The sequence below is a fragment of the Chinchilla lanigera genome, unplaced genomic scaffold (genome assembly GCF_000276665.1).
Source record: "Chinchilla lanigera isolate Chin_1 unplaced genomic scaffold, ChiLan1.0 scaffold00009, whole genome shotgun sequence".
Classification (NCBI taxonomy): domain Eukaryota; kingdom Metazoa; phylum Chordata; class Mammalia; order Rodentia; family Chinchillidae; genus Chinchilla; species Chinchilla lanigera.
The window spans coordinates 3,604,404-3,622,061 of NW_004955410.1; the positions used below are offsets into that span (position 1 = coordinate 3,604,404).

The 17,658-nt window shown below is 44.5% G+C and overlaps 1 protein-coding gene across 4 annotated transcripts in view; it reads left to right on the forward strand.

Annotated features, from left to right (window-relative positions):
* Cacna2d1 (calcium channel, voltage-dependent, alpha 2/delta subunit 1) overlaps nt 1–17,658 on the forward strand; it is a 419,185-nt gene that overhangs the window by 60,006 nt on the left and 341,521 nt on the right. For all 4 annotated transcript variants that reach the window (XM_013510508.1, XM_013510509.1, XM_005377191.2 and 1 more), the window contains exon 2: nt 15,368–15,449. In XM_013510508.1, coding sequence (XP_013365962.1) covers nt 15,368–15,449 — 82 coding nt within the window. The remainder of the gene's footprint in view (nt 1–15,367; nt 15,450–17,658) is intronic.

Consider the following 17,658-nt stretch of genomic DNA (forward strand, 5'->3'; position numbering starts at 1 on the left):
AAGACCAGGAGTTTCTGGCAGAAGCGCTGCTTTTCTGCCTTGCTAATACACTGGTGTGGACCTCTCTGCTGCCCTGGAGGCGTCAGTCGTTTATTTTTTCAGTTATTGTTTCATTGGTTGACTACTGAATCTTCCGCAAAGCCGATTGCTTTCGATTTCACGGAGCAGAACTTTTCTTGGTGTTGTTTCCCTTCCACTGGGGGAAGGAGCTACACACAGGTGAAAAAGCCAAAGTCTGAGGAAGGTTGTGAATGTTCTTCCAAAGCAGTAGGAGCCGATGTGGAGCGGAGGAGAGGGAACAGCGGTCAGGGTCAGTGAGCTGGATGGCCGGGGAGGTGGTGACATTTGACCAAAAGTTTAGAGGAAGGAGAAGAAGGCGAGGCACAGATGGAGAGTGTGGCGGGTGGGCTCGGGGTGCAGCTGGCACTCCTGGCCTGTGAGGTTCCCTGGTGGGGTTGTTCGGTCTGCAGAGTGCCCGGTGTGAGACTGCATCTCCTCTTCTTCGCCGGGTGATGCCTGGTGTGAGAGCGCATCTCCTTCTTTCCTCCCAGGCGATGGCGCTGTGCAGGGGCCTCTGTGCTGTAGCAATATGCTGTGTCTCGCGCTAGGGTGGCTCAGGAGTTAATTGTCCCATGGTTCATTTTCCATGATGAAAATCCCAATGCTGAGATTCCACTTATTCCCTCCTTCGGGTGAGGGGTGGGAGAGAAGCTCCTGGTTAGGATTAGGGAGGGCAGCGGCCCCCTCCCCACATAGTTTCCTGACTCAGGCTGCTGAAAGAGAAGCAGGAGGTCCTGGAAACGGAGCAGCGTCCTCTTTGGGGCTCCTCCATTCCGGCCACAGTCCGTGGGGCAGCACACGCCAAGTGCAGTGTTTACACAGTTAAATAGCCACAGTTGTGTCTTCCGCGGCAGTGTTCAAATATGAGTGCAGCTGAAGTGCAGAGATGCACAAACACAGAGCCCTTGGCTCTGCTGGGAGCCAACCTAATGACTGCCATAAACAGATCACCATTCATTCATCGATCTGTCATTGATCTGCACAGCAAGAATCAGTACTATTTGACTCCCCTATATTCTTGGGTAGTAACGATCAGTGGACAATACTTGTCCTAACAATACAGTGAAAGTAAACAGAAACTACTTTCTTATACATAATATAGTCTCACAAGAATCCACGTCACTGTTCCCTGTAGAATAAGCCAGGATAGGGCAGAGCGTTTGGGGCTCAGCAGGGCAAGTGCTTGTCCAGCCTGAGGGAGCCACGCCCTGGTTGCATTCCCAGAACAAATAAAAGAACACAAACAACAGAAAACCACGGCCCCAAAACAAAGCAAAACCCAAAACACTAAAACCCAGTGAACCCCACACAGTAACCGTGTGTCCTGTCAGACTTGGGTAAAGGCTGTGCCGTTGCACTCTGTGGGACTTGAAGGTTGCACTGAATATGAATTCATTAACTACTGGTTCGCTCAATAGTGCAGGGCTTACAGCTTTGGTGGAAAGCCATTTGATTTTCAATTTTTTTTTGTCGTTTTGAGACAAGGTCTCACCATGCAGTTCAGGCTGGGCTTGAGCTCACTTTGTAGTCCAGGCTGGCCTTGAACTTGAAATAATCCTCCTGCCTCAGCCTCCCAAGTGCTGGGATTACAGGTGAGTGCCACCACGCCTGGCCTTGTTTCTCAGATGTTAATAAATACATTCCCACCTTTTAGGGCAAACTCAGCTTCTCTTTGCCACACACGCTTGTTCCCAGCGTCCTCTCCCCACTCTCCTGCCTGAGCCTCTTCCTCTGCCTTCTGTGATTTCTTCTGTCCCTTTGGACTCCCTGAGTGCTCTTAGTTCCTGCAGTCTCCTTTTTCCTTCTCTTAATCTTAACCACTCGCAGCTGGCTGTGTGGCAAGGCAGGGGGGCTGTTAGTCAGGTGCGTGCATTCCCCCGGGCTCTCCCTGATGTCTGCACTGGGCAGGAAGGACATTGTGGCCGCCACCGCGGGTGCCCTACATTAATGCCTTGTCTGCTCATTCACCACACACCCTCCCCGTCTGCCACATCAGAGGGGTGCACACAGAGAACAAGGCCAGCTCAAAGGGGATTAGGGACGCCTGACCACAGTCCTGGCAGAGCTGCACGGATGCTGTTCTCTGATGGATCCAAGTGATTGCCATGGGTTTTACACAAAGGTCTAGCAGGGAGAATGTGATTGAGAGAGTTACAGAAAAGGTTCTCATACAGGAAGATGTATTACTCATTTCTTCAGCTTGGGCTGTCTTAAAGGGAGGAAATCCGAATTAATTTCCCATTTTAGTGATGCTGTGCATGGAGCACTGTGGGATCAGAGAGCTAGAGGATTAAACAAAGTAAAAGTATTTAAACAGAACATTTAAGCAGTTTCTCTGAACCAATCATTTGCTTTCTTTGTATCCTCGGGTGGGTTTGAATACAGTGATTATTTAAATATGTCATTATCACTGTACGAACTTGAGCTTATCTTTGACCCACAGTTCTGAATTTGCTCCATCTTTGATATTTGCTACGTTCTTGTCTCTAGTTGCTGTTTTCTTGCCAGAGTCCTGTGTGCTTTCTGTCCAACTTCTTTGAACCATTATTCTTATGACCTACTTGTTTGGTTCTTAGCTTTAACCCTTGGACCTTATTCCTATTCTTATTTAGAGCCACAGTCTCAAGAACTTGGCCAGAGGGTCGGATCCATCCATCCCTAAAGCCCAAACTGAGTGTCTTAGTTATTTTCCTGTCACTGAGATACAGTACATGACATCCACAGTATAAGGTATGAGAAGTGTACTTTAGTCCACAGTTTGTAGAGGTTTCAGTTCATGGTCAGCTGTGTTCTAGGCAGAGCAGCATGGTAGAGGGGTGTGGCTGAGGAGAAACAGTCCATGGCAGGGCAAGCAGGAAGCAGCTAGGGATCCAAGGAGGAGGAGGGACAGAGAGACCCTCTCAGGCCATACCCATAGTGACCCACCTCTTTCTACCAGACTTCGCCTCCCAACACTACACCCAGCATCACATAAATCATTAGTGGACCAATCCACTGATGAGTGTCATGCCTCTGTGATCCAGTCACTTCTCCAAAGCCCTGACTATGAACTCATGAGGCTTTAGGGGGACATCCAGATATAAACCACGACTCCAGGCTTCCAGAACTCACTAGATATCTTGGTGCCTGCCCAACACTTGGGCAGTTAGTTCTCTGAAAAGCATGAGATATTTATTAGTAATCATTGTGTCTTTGGCCCTTGGTTGCAGATTGTTTTCTCTTAACAGCAGGATGAAGCTGTAAAGTCTCACTTTGTCCTTTATGTCCATATTCATTCTGGTTAGATCTAAGGATAAAGACAGATAAGCAGAGTATTACAGTCAGCTATATACATTGTGAAATATATAGCATTTTATGTGCACTTTTTATTAGAGACTGAATATGAGAAGATACTTAATATTTTTTCTGAGATACTAATATTTTTTCTAATATTTTTGTAACTGCACTTGGAAATTTCAAAGTGGTAATAATCATTATAATAATCAGAAAAAATAGGGTCATATGTATAAGAGAGAAGTTTGATTTTGTGGTGTCATAATAGAGATATGCCGTAATTTCTTTTGTGCTCAGTACAGCTTTCGTACAGACTTTTTTCCCCAGAAGAAAAGGCTTTATTAAGTAATTGAGTTTGTGGGAGAATTAGCATGGTAGCTTTTCATATGTAGTTTACAAGTAGGGTCTCCATTACATAGAATCTATAGTAAAAGATCAAGATGTTTTCTTCCATGGTTTCTATATTTGAGTATCTAGGAACAGATTAAAATGAAATGCATGAACAAATCAGTCAGTATAGAGAGGATGCCATTTTCATTTAAAGATAGAGTACGAAGACTTATGCAAATGTGTCTAGATGCCAAGTCTATGATGAAGTGTCGGCAGTTTGTTCTTGTCTATTACTTGCATTGATTGGAGAATAAACCTAGTTAAAGAGTTGGGTTAACAGCTGGGTGTGCACATGCCTGTAATCTTAGCACTCTGGGAAGCTGAGGCAGGAGGATCACAAGTTCAGCGCAGTGTGGGCAATTTAGGGACATAGTGAGACCCTGTCTCAAAATTAAAAAAAGAAAAGGCTGGGGATGTAGCTCAGTGTGAAGGTCCTGGACTCAGCCCGCAGCACTGAGGGAAAAAAATTAAGTTTAGGAAGCTGAAAGGTCATATAAATGCCTGTGATGACAGTTTCCCTGGTGTGACCAACTTTGATGGAGAGTAGAGAAGTCAGACCTGTGGTAGGAGAGGCCGTGTGTTGGTGCTGGCTGTTACTGCGGGGGACTGGGCAGGCAGAGGGAATTCTAACTGGGAGCGTGTGCTCAGAAAAAGAGCGTGTTGCTCTTTTCAGAGAGCGACCCGGGGTCCATGGAGCTTCTGCTGAGGATGTTTTGCAGCTGAATCCCAGGGCTGGCAGGCTTGTGGGGGCTGCTGACTCACATGAGATTCACAGGCCTGGCTTCAGAACTCTGTTAAGTTTGACATGCACCAAAGGGGCGCTGCATGGTAGAACGGCTTGTTGGAATGCACGTTGGAGTTTTGGTCTCAGAGGAGCGTGGGGAACAGAGACAGGGTGACGAGTTAAGAGAAAAAAAGACACTGCAACAGTTCCTGCAGAATGTGGGTGTTTAATCCTCACTGCTGCCTGCAGCTCAGTTCTTTCCTGTCTCCTGGAGATGAGCTCCGTGGGCGGGCGCGCCCCCTGCAGCAGAGCCTCCACTGCCCCTCCTGTCCCGCTGCAGGGCTTCCTGCCTGTTTCTAGGCCGGGGTCCCTGCAGACAGGCATCTCTGCAACTGTGAAAGATAAACGCATTCACACACAGGAGCCCAGCCTGGAGGAGATCAGCCGCTGTGTTTCCAAGTGTTCATTTACTAATGATTTAAATTTCAGTGACCATCCTGTCCTTTACTCTGGACAAGGGAAATGTATACCTGACACTGTTTTTTGCTATTTCCTTTTCTTTTAATAATACTGAATTATCAGATATTAAAGATTTAACTTGCAATTTCTTTTTTTAGTTTAGTTTGAAAAGGACCTCTCAGTACCTGCATATGTTTTATTTACTGAGGACATGACCCAGAAGCTGCAGTTGCATTTAGCTAAAGTGATTTTTCCCCTAATACATATTTTTGATTTAACTGCTTAGGTTTTGGCCTACTTTTCAACATATAAAGCACAAAAGGCTTAAACATTAGAAAATATTACATATTCTGCAAAGCTAATCGTTCAAACAATATGTTTGAGGTTGCAAGTAGGAAATTAAAAATGACTTCTATTCCTATAGTTGACTTTTACGTACACCTTTCACCGGTGCCTCACGTTCTTGGAAAAGGTTTTAGTTAAGAATGCCAAAAATACCATATTTTGCCGTTTGATAAACACACATTCATTTTTAAAAGTAAATTGGGTTGTGTGTTTGGGGGTCTGTGGCATGGTGCGCCGTGTGCGCGCAGCGTGGAGCTGGGGCAGAGCACTGCGCAGGGCAGCATGTGCGGGGTCTCACACTGTTCCTGCTCAGTGTGGGCCGAGGTCACCAAAACCTCCTTATTGGACAAACAAGGTCTTACTCCCTAATGCGGTTTCACTAACTTTGGTCCTCGTGCTGTGCTTACCTCTCTAACCGTGCTCTGTGTGCCGCTGTGCTCCTTGCATCCCTTCACTCACACCTGCCCGTCTCTTCCACCCAATATCTCCTTTTCTATCCTTGTGTATCTGACCACTCTTAGATTTGTTTTTAAACACAGTGTTTGTTGTTCACTACATTGATGAGCAAGAGAGTTAGATTTTGTTTTTTTAACAAGTAGTTAGGTTTCGTTTACACATCTCAGACCGGGAAAGGAAGCTGGTTGTGATTCCCATCAGGCAGCTGACTTCTGGGATCAGAGGTCTTAAGGTGGGGGGTGCAGCTCAGGTGAAAAGGGTCGGGAACTGCCTGAGTCTGTGGTGATACAAGGGTTGAAAGCAATTACATTGCAATCATTTTCTGAGCTGGAAAGATATTTTCTATCTCCCAGTGGGAGAATTCTTTCTTATTTCTCCAGAACCTTGTACTTCATTGATAAAATTAGTGGAGGTAGACTAACCTCACAGTATCCCTTTCCGATGGTCTTTAGAAAGAGAGTTGCCTTCTAATTTGCAAGTTAATCTACTTGCCTTGACAGCTTTTTGATTGTAAAGTAAACTCTGTCTTGGAACAGCTGTCAGGCAAATTACGCTGGACTGTATTGAACAGAAGCACCCGAGGTGGAAACTGAACCCTGGTTTTCATATTCATGCTTTTGTTTGTATATTTGAACCTGTGTCACAAAAACAAGAAAGGCCAATAAAATGATCTTGTTCGTCTGCTCATACCGAAGCACTTAATGTCTTTTTAGAATCTTTTCTGTATAACAGCACATCAGGGCTGACTCTACCTTTAACCTGCTACTTCCTGCCAAGTGTGCTGTGGATCTTGCGCTTGCCGCTTGCTGTGGGCCTAATGCAAATCACTGGCGATGTCATGTGATGTTATTGAAAGCAGCGGCAGTCCTGGTTGTAAATAAAATAAGTAGTGCTTGTTTAATCTGATAATCCTGATGAAAACGTGAAGAAAATTGCAACATTTAAGTACTCCTGTGCATATTTCCACAGAGACTTTTCAAGGAAGAGAATTCTGGGGTTTTCACAATATTGAGATCTTTATTTGCTATGACTAACTTTTCTTCTTGCTATGTAAACACAAGGCTTCTGTAAAAGTCATTCTTTAGCTTTACATCCATGAAGCAGGGTTATGATGGTCTATAAGACAGAAAACAGGAAATATTTGTAAATTTTGAAGGCAGCGGAGTTGAGGTCTGTTCTGGTGGTTTAAGGATAAGAACCACACTGTTTCATATTGCTGTGCAGATCAGCATAAATTAAGGTAGTTCTCTCCTGTGGGCAAATGGCTCTTCTACTCACAATAGAATCTACTTTAATAAATTTTTGTGAGCACTAAAAGAACTTGTTTATATACCATGCTAGCTTAAGTTCCTGGCAATACATGCTCGATGGATATAATCTGTTCTTTCAGGGACACCTACTGTATTTTCGAAACTATGCTGGACATTTGTGAAATTCAGAACTGTAAGCTGTAACCCATCCCTTTAAGGGAACTAAATATTTTTGGAGAAATAACAGTCCCTAAGACAGTATATTGATATACATGACAGTTTATAGGACAAGGTGCACGTATTTAAGAAATTAGGGAAGATTTATACACCTGAAGTGTTGGATTGACTGCAAGAAAACACTAAAGTGTAGATTTGAAGGATGGTTTTTGGTCATGGAAGAGAGTTAACATAAGTGATTTAGAGGGGCAGAATGTGACCAATGGATGTGTTTCTGAAGCAGTTACACTAGCTTGACTAGAAGTATTAATCCATGTGAGGAGAGAGGTTGGCCATTTACATTCCAATCACAATATAATCAATATTTGAGTATTTTGCAGTATTGGAAATATTATGATTGCCCAGATAATAATTGAGAAAAAAGGAAATGAGGAAATTTTATGATGACATTAAATAATGTTTACACGCTTGAATTAGGCTAAAATAAATTTTGTGAGCAGTCTGCAGTGCCTGAGGAAAAACACAGACAACAGTGAAGGGAAAGGTTTTCAGTACAATGAATGGAGGTTCTGTAATGAGCAATTAGAAATTCAGCTCATTTGCTTCATAGAAGCACCAGCAGCAGATTGCGTGGCCATGTGGGACACCTCCATTGGCACCAGGCAACATGGGACTGCGCTGGAGGTTGTAACTAACTGTGATGTGAGGGATAAAAGACAAAGGATGGCAGCCTCAGGGAGCGGGGCTGGGTGCGTAGCCCTCCCCTCCAGCTCCTGTGTGAAATTCCTTTCAGGTCAGCCCTACAGTGCATTGCTTATTTGTTTGGAAGCTGGAAAGAAATTGCTGCAGCTGAGGCAGACAATATTAATGGAGCAATTTTTAAAAATGCTTGGATAAAACAACAATCAATTCAAGATGGTGGAATAGTAGATAGATCTCATAAAGAACCTTTGGCCTTTGAGAACCGTGAATATGATTATCCGTAAAGTGGATTAACTGCGCGTGCGCGCACACACACACACACACACAAACACACGCACACACGCACGCAAAGCCTGGCAGAAAATGAAGCCAGAGGAACACTGACAGCTTAAGTGTCAGAGTTTAGTGATGTAAGCTTTTTTTCTACTCTTAAAGACTTTACCTTTCTACTCTGCTTAACATGGTCCTATCCCTTCTGCATTTCCCAGGGTTGCTCTAGACAAAAATGAAATATGAAAGCATTCCACGGGCGAAACAGCTTTCCAAAAACAGACTAGCAGTGTTATTGAAAATAGTTGCAATTGAGAATAATTTCAGGGACTAACATTCCTGGCATGGTATCCATCTCACCAGTAATCTGACGATTTAATGTAGTGACCAAGATCTCCCTGTACACGCACACACACACACAAACACACACACACACACACGTACGCACACAGGTATTCCACTGTATACATATACATGCTATGAAAATGCATTTTTAGCAAACTGGTGTGTCTAGGTTATCCGAATCTTTGGCTTACTTATGTTATTTTTACCCAGCTACAGGGACACTGTGGGTGGTTTATTATATAACAAAAATAGGAGCTGCTTGGCATTCGTAGAAGATTTATGGCAAATGGAGCGCTTGACTTTTGAAATATAGGATCTTATCTCTTCAAATTTATGAATAAGCTGTTTATGTATCAGCACAAGTGAAATGGTCTGTTCTTCAGATCTTTTGATATTTTAATTTTTTCTCTGCTCCACAAGGCATAACTATGTTTTTATTTCCTTGGGTTAAAAATAACATTATTTCCTAAAAATAGTGGCCTAGGAGGAGAACTGCCTCTGCTTCAGGACAGGCCCCAAGGGACACGGGCCTCCTCCCCCGTGCCGCACACCTCCTCCTGCTCCTCTGCGTGGCCAGCCAGAGCCTGTCTTCTTTCTTTGTCTCTGTGATAAGTGCGAGTGGAACAAGTCCATGGGATGTGGAAGAAGGATCCCTGCTTTACTGTTCTATCCTTACAAGTAGGAGCAGTTTCATACATATTACTGTGTTCGCCACACGACCACTGCTATCAAATGTAGGAAAGGACAGTTTGTCTGGGGCAGGACTCTTAGCTGTCACTGCATCCTATGTTTCAACTAGGCCAATTCTCTCTGTAGCTCAGCTTTTGCAACAATGAAATAACAACTGGGAAGACTTGACACTTTCCACTCAGCTATTACCTTACAGTAGATTACACAGGGCTGCAATTTACGCTTTCTCTGGATTTGGTGTCCCTCAAATGGACACACGGTGACATGGATTGCCATTTTTCTTTCCTTCTTTCTTTAAAACAAGGAGTTTTCAGAACTATGCATTACTCTCTTGAAAGCCTATTAGGAGCAAATCCAGCCCCACATGGGACACTACTAATTGAATGGCAAGTTTTTTCTCTCAAATTTAATGAAAATATGGATAATTTACATGTTTGCTGTCAGAATTTTGACTGTTTCCTTACAGTAAATTCAAGTAGAAGATGTAAAATATTATTAATTATTCGATGAAATAGTTGCCTCAGTTTTTAGGGTTGCCTTAGTTTTAGCTTAGTGAATGCTTCAGATTACATCGACTCTGTAGACAACATCCCGCAGTTGCAAACCTACTGTTAGTCTACTCTGAATATGTTGTTATTGGGACGAAGAGGGATTCTAACACCTTTCTGTGTGATTGCACACACATACACTTGAAATATTTGGAATTTTAAGGAGACATCCAGAGATTTAATAATTCTTTCAGGATTAGGCCCACATTTTGAAAATCTGCCATCTGTCAAAAAAGTAGATGCTATTTATAAATGCGTATGTCCAGCAGTTAATTGTTTTCTGATGTGGACTATGGGAGAAGATGCCTGATTGTAAAAAGAAAGTGGAATTGCGTTTAATTTCCCTGTATTTTTCTCTTTATTCAGTGAGTTTTTATGTGCCTGCTACATTCAAGTGTGTTTACTAGAAACCTTACAGATGTAGTGATAAGTGAACATTAAATATGTCCCCCTCACCTTGGAAATGTAAGGAGATAAACACAAGGCACAGCGAGAGGGCTTTTGGCGTTTAGGGACAGAAGGCACTGTACCCAGTTTGGGTTATGAAGGGCGAAATCACAGTGTTTCGGGAGGTGCCGATTCACAGTGAACTTGATGCTTTCAGGGAGACGCTGAGAGCCACGTGTGGAGAGGAACGCAGAAGGGCACGGAAATGTGTGAGGCTGTTTGGAGGAAAGCGTCTTAGGAGAGGGCTGGGCTTTTCCTTCGAGTTTTCCTCCCCCACAAGTTTTCTTGCCTGTGGAAGGTGAGCGCTGGTTGTCATGAGGACTGAATAAGAGAGTGCATATTAAATACTCAGCCCGGAAGGAAACAGGCTCCATACGTTTAGCTGCTGGGCGGTGTGCTGGAGATGCTGCGTCCGTCGCCTGGCAGAGGGCTGGGGGTCGGCTGGGTGGAGAGAGTGGCGGCATGCGGCCTGTGTGGGGGTGTTGGGGAGACGGTTTGCCAGGAGGGAGCCAGGGACACAGGTGGGTGGTGGGGTGGGGTGGGGAGACGTGGAGCTTCATGTTACACATCTTGGAAAGCAAGGGTGGGGCATCGAAGTGGGGTGACCAAATGCTCGCTGAGGTAAGCTGGAGCTCAGATTAGGAATGACCTGAGTCAGGGTGGTCCCTGAAATGAGAGATTTTGAAGAAGTACAAATAACGACAGGAAGGTGTGCGTGGGTGTCAGGAGAGGACTGGCCTTAGGAGCGTGAAGAGGGCCCGAGGACAGAACACAGGACAGGGCCCAGGACTGAGGCCAGCAGCGCTGGGGGAACCCAGTGGGAAGGGGCAGGCATGTGTCCACGGGCACCTCTGGCTCCTCAGCTGCTCTCCGGAGCTGCTCTCCGCTTCCCTCTGCATTCACCCTCCATCGGTCTCTCTTCTGACTTCCTGTCAGGCTCAGGGTTGGTCTCCTCACTTGGAAGGCTCTGGCACGCCCAAAACTTGAAGCCCAGGGATGCACACCTCTCTCCTGTATGAAGCCCAAGGTGTGCTCTGGTGGAAACCCCGTAGCTGTCTGTCAACTTCGATTTTCCGGGAGAGCTGGATACTCCTGGACTCGGTGGTCTTGCTTGATCTGGGTGGAGAGCCTCATATATATTTACTTCTGAGAGAAGGACCTTTGAACAAGCTATTAAATTTTCTGAGAGCAGTCTTTGTATTTCATAGTGATTTTCAGAGTTTGTTCTTTTAGAATACCTCTCCCCTGTTTCAAGTGGTTTAAAATGGAGTCGGTGTACTCAGGCTGCTTCCTGGCTTTCTTTGTCACAGTATTTTTTTAAATAAAGCTGTTCAGCTCAGTATTCAAAAGGTGATGAGAAAGATTCGAAGCTTGGGGGTACTGTATTTCCACATTTTCTTAGAGATAGTGTTGCAGGGTTTTGTTCAGGTTTATTAGGAAACATGGTATAGAAAACAAATGCTGTTTATAAGTGAAGTATGACATTGTAATGAATATTTTGGTTGTGTTTGGTGCAACTGGCACCTGAAACTGTCCGGACCTTCCCCACGCCATTCCTCATCCCCTGTTCCACCTGCTGGGATGTGGCCCACATTCATCTGAGCACCGGTGCTGTGTGATCTTGCCCTCAGCACCCCAGGACTCGTGTCAGTCACACTGCGGCCCGATCAGAACCAATGGAAACCGAGGACCCCTGTGCACTGCAATCCTTAAATACTCTCTGCCCGCTCTTCACACCTCCAACTTTCTTTTCGACCCCCTGCCTTCATCTTCACTATCTCTGAACGGGTGACTCTGCCTCCTTTATCACAAAGAACCTAGACACAGGTAAAGTGGAGCTGTCCCAGCTTTTCCCTATGGATGTCCTAGTTACTCCCCCCAACTTTTACCTCCAACGTTTCCTTCACAGGCCAGTCTCTGTTGAATGATAGCCTCCTTCGAAGCCATGATTGGTGTCTTTGTTTTGCTTCTTTCTTAATTCATCTGCTTCTTTCACCCTCGCAGCAGGAAACATGGGCCAGACCAAAAGTCTGAGCATTCTGAAGCACTTAGGTTGTATTCTCAAAAGAGTGGAGCATAGTAGACCAGGAGAGGCCCGGAGCCACCAGACCAAGTAGGTAGACATGAACGTGATAAAATACGTTCCCCTGCCGCAGAGCGGATGATGGCTTAGGGGAAGAAGAGGAAGTGAGAAGGGAGGGTTTACTTCACAGGAAATGAGAAGGGCACAGATCACTCAGTGATGGGGAAAGGGAGAAGGGGAAAAGAGGGGAAGCCAAGCAGAAGCAAGCATCTTAGCAGGAAGTGAGGACTGCAGACTGCACGGTTCCCTGACCTGCTGGAAATGGAAAGTCGGCAAGCGAAAGTGTGCCCGATGCCTTAGGGCTTCTCTGTGTAGCTGATGATGGAGCCTCTGATACGGAAAGCTCTGGAAAGAACAGCTTAGAGAGGCCTTGAAGAAGCCCCTGGAGCCCTGGGCTGGGGATGGAAACCAGGACTCTGCACATGCGGGGTCCCCAGCCCGAAAGTTTGTGTTCATTGAGTCACTCAGAGGTGCTCTTTGGAGACGTGTATACAGGTGTTTAGACAACAAGTTATAGGCAAGGCAGCTGAATGTCCTGTGTCTAGGAGAGACGTCTCCATGGAATGTACAGGTGTGGTGTTGAGGATTACTGTGGATAGCAGTGTCCGGCTTCCCAGAGGAGTGCACAGAGGGAGGAGAAAGTAAACAGTAGTTAGTGCTCTGGAAAATGAAGAATGAGTAGTGGCAAGGGGGACCCCTCAGGACAGTGTTACCATGGCAGCCGCAGAGGGCAAGGGCTCCAGAGAGGGGAGGGGGCTGTGACAGTGCATTCAGTGTCGTCCAGGAGAGAGTGCGCCTTGGCCGGGGCACAGGGAGAGACTGTGGGCTGGGAAGGATGGGGGGCGCCTCCCTTCTGACTCTGAAAGGACAGGGATGGACATGCTGCAGTGGGAGGGCAGGCGGAGAAGGAGCACCAAGCGTCCAGTGAGAATGTGTAACTAGCAGTGAACACGGCCCCCAAAAAGGCCCTTGGCATTTGATGAACCATTGCTCCTGCCTTCTCCGCTGGACACTTCCATGAGGCAGGTGTGCTGCCCCGCAGCCAAAGAGAAGCAGTGTCATGCAGGAAACCAAGATGCTGGACCACAGATGCTGCTCCTCCCACACGATGCCCTTAGGTCAGGTCTTCTCTCCTCCAGTCACACCTCACGATGCTCTCCTAGAAACTACGGCGCTGTCCCTGGGGCCCTCCTGCTCCTGAACGTCACATCCTGTTCAGTTAGTTCACGCGTTCTTTTTGATCCGTGTTTATTAGTAGAGGTCTCTGCCACAAACCCACAAGAAGGCATGAGCTAAGTTCTCTTCTTTGTCTCTGTTTCTCAGAGGATGTGGAACAGTTCTTACTGTTTGTCAGTGTTGGGAATTGCATGCAAAAAGAGGTGATTTATTTTCTCTGGCTTCTAGAGCTCATTTAGTAACTGCATGGCGCAGAGAGATTGTCTGATACAAATTAGAAAACAGTGTCTGTGGTCTTCGCTTCTACCTGCACCCCACTGCAATTCTTTTCTTAATGTAAAAGTGGAGCACAGTGATATTGATCTAATAATAACACTAAGAATACAGATTGGTTAGCATTTGTAGCATTTTGCAAATATATACACCAGCTCATAAGTATTGCGAACTAATATAAGAATAACATTAAGTGTGCACTCACTTTAATGGTTCTGTAATTTCTTTTTTTTTTTTTTTGGTATTTGTGTATTTTTCTATCCTTTTTATACAGTATGGTTCAATGACTTCTCTTCTTGGGGCTGGGGATTTAGCTCAGTGGCAAAGCACCTACCTGGCAAGCGCAAGGTCGTGAGTTCGATTCCTGGTACTGGAAGAAAAACAAGAAAACAAAACAAAAAAAACAACAAAAAATAACTTCTTTATTTTTGTTTGTGGTAAAGCATTCTTAGTTTTAATGTATTTCATTTAGTAACTAGTTTGTTTTACATGTAGATCATTCTGTGTTTTTCTCTGTGGCACTTCATTCTTTTTTTGTGAATTCTAGTTTTCTTTTTTCTTCTGTAGTTTATCAGCTTTTCATTCTTTTATGTGTTTCTCCTAAACTTCATTTAAATAATTTATGTTTTTATTCCACATTTAAGTTTTTATTCTATTACATTTAAATTTTTCTGAAAAGGGATTTGTGACCTCGATGTAGTGTTGGGATTCTTCTCTAAGGAAGAGGAGACACAAGTAGTTAAGTTTCACGTGTCGTGTCATATGTATGTAGACAAAAATTCAACTTCAGATATTAGACCATCTCCTCTCATTCTTAATACACTACTAGTGTTTCCTTACATTTGCCTGGGGAGAAAGTGATACATACACTAGATCCATAGCATGAGAATGAATAAATTAAGTATAGGAAGGAATTGAAAATTCCTTAATTACATTGATCCAAACGAGGGAAAATGTGTGGTATTCAGTAATGTTTCTATGCCAGAAAAAGTTAAGCTACAACATGGACTTAGGTTTGTGTAAAATGCCCTCATATCCATTGCTTATTTGCATTAATCTAAAGAATATTCCTGAAAAGGATTTACAGTTGTGTCTTTCAATCATAATTTTAATGATCAAAACCATTGTTTTAAAATTTAAACTTTAACTGAGTAATTCCAAATCTAAGAGCCTCAGTGGGGAAACAAAACCTTTCAAGCCTGCAGATGAGGACGTTTGCTGCTGTGTAATTTGCAGTTGTTAAAAGCTGATGTCTTTCTTTTAAAAAAGGAGGATGGTCCAGTGGGTTGTGGAGTACAGAGATAATGGAATGTTAAATAGTGGAAATATTTAGACAGGGTCTCACTGTGCAGTGCAAGCTGGCCTTGAACTCACTATGTAGCCTAAACTGGCCTCAAACTCACGGTAACCTTCCTGCCTCAGCCTCCGGAGTGCTGGGATTATGGGCATGGGCATTTATTTTTGTCTTTTTGATTTGGGGAAATTCCAGGATCCTAAATGTTTCAGTGCTTTTGCAATTTGAATGTGGAACGGGAGGGTGGACATTGTGGAGTAAAAGAGAAAGGAAGGCATCGAAGCCACTTTTTTTTTTTTTTGTGAAGCCGTTTCGTGCATGGTCTGAAGCACGTCTGTGAATTACTAGTGTGCGGCCTTTATTTGCTACGGGGCTGATGGAACCTTCTCTCTCTCCTCTCTGCAGTATCAAGTCATGGGTGGATAAGATGCAAGAGGACCTCGTCACGCTGGCGAAAACAGCAAGTGGGGTCACCCAGCTCGTCGATGTGAGTAAGGCCCACCCGAGAAACCTGTTCCTGCTCTGCCTCCTCTGCCTGCAGTTCTGATTCTAGGAGGTGGTGCAGCTGTTTCACAGTTGGGGCGCAGTTTCCCGTGGGGACCTAGCAGGGAAACTGGGAGACCTATGGTACTAAGCACGCGTGCAGCTGGCGGGGCTTTCTCTCTGCCCCACAGTGCACACGCTGTTCTCGCTGTGTGCGTCCCTCTGTTGCGTACACTTTCCCCAACGTCCGCCTCAGGTGCTGTGCGCTGATTACCATGGTGTTCCATTCTCCACAGTACACTGTAGAATTTCATATACAGTGGTGCGTTCAAGTCTTGTAGTCTTCGAAATAGTCTCAGAACATCCTCATGTCTTCATTGCTTAACCGTAGATTTTACTTCATTTAACTTATTTATTTTACAGTTGCCTTAGTTACTTTTTCCTTATTGCTGAGACAAAATACCTGGCACTCAAAATTAAGGAAGGAAAGGTTTATTTAGCTCACTGTTGGTGGAGGTTTCAATCCATACTCGGCTGGCTCCAAGGTAGAACGACACATGGCAGAGGGCAGTAGTTCATGGCAGGTGGTAAACAGCAAAAGCAATAACAGCAAAGGGAGGAGCAATGGCACGCAGCCTCTTTCTCTCCCTTAGTTTGCAAACCACCCACCCCAGGGGCAGGTGTAGCACTCACACTCATAATCCCAGCACTGGACTATGGATCAATCAAAAATCTAGAAACGCGCAGCGTGACTGCATGAAGATTTGACAGAACATGCAGGCACAAACCATAACAAGATTTAATATTTTTTAAAAATTGCAAAGAGTATATATCCATGACTGGAAACTCGAGTGCCTCATTGAAATTGGTAATGATTGTTTCTGTGCCAGAAATGGAGATACTATATGAGGCCGTTTGCTTTATGATAGCTAACCTGGCTGAAAATTGCTTGAAAATGTTTTTTGAAAATAGCAGGAATATGTAATATAAATATTTGTATAGCAACTTAAGCGGGTCATTTTTCTTGGGGAAGAGCATTTTGCATGTGTAATCTGTAAGATTTATTAAAAGTTAGATGTCATTTCTCTAGGGCTCTCTACTTCCACTTCAGTGTAGGTGATACGCCCTAACAGTCTGAGTGCCCTCAAATCCTGTGTTAACAGAGAGGCATTGGACCCTTGTATATTCCAAAAATATGGTGGGGGAAATACCATGAAAGGAGAAATAGTATAGAAGGAGTTTCATGTATGATACATGAATGTAAATGCTTGGGAAGAAAGTATTTAGGATTTTGATTTTCGAGATTTTGGAATATTTGCATATGCATGATTCAGAAATTGTGTTGGGACCAAACTCCAAATAGGAAATTAATTTATGTTTCACATACACCTTAGATGAGGCGTGATCAAAATATAAGGTGAATGTTTACATTTAAAACACATTACAGTAAAAGATTCACTGCCATTACTCCCCCTCAGAACCCTCCCCTGCAGCCGCGTACACTCCTCCCACTGTTCTGACCGCTTTCTGAAGCAGCTCTGGACTCCTTTCCTGAGTGTCTTTACGAGTTGTGATCAAAAATGTGGTGAATGTTGCCTCTGAGTGCCATCCAGAAAGGCAGGCTGGTAAAAGCCTCACAGTGTGTCCTCATCCGCATTAGTCCCTGGATCCGGCGGTGTGTGACTTCCAGCTCTCCCGCAAAGTCGAAATGACCAGGAGAGGGAAACATTTTGGATCAGTTCAGGACATCGAGGAAGCCAACTCAGCTCTAGACACTCATGGCAGCAGACTTCCTGAACAGCTTCAAGGAGGGGCAGGCGTGACGGGAAAAGTGTGTTGGAAAGGAGGGGAGAGCTTTGAAGGGGGTCATCGGCAGTGTGTTTTCTTCTAGATCATTTTTGAATTTAAAAATTCTTTGTCTTCTTCCATCCCATTTCATCCTGAAAGTGACTGTAGACGGTGTTTTCAGTGTGCCGTGTTTTAACCTTGACTTTTCGCATAAGGTCAGGTGTGTTATGAGGGAGATTCAGCCTGCGTGTGGGCATTCTGCTGTGGAGGAGCTGGAGTTGGTCATCACCTGATGTGTTCATAGAGATGCATGGAAATGCTTTGTTAGGCAAACAGCTATTCTAGAATCTCCTTACACATTAATTGTAGGTTTTAAACCAGGACTGTGTTGAACAACCCTGAGTTTAGGTTGGATATCCCTTATG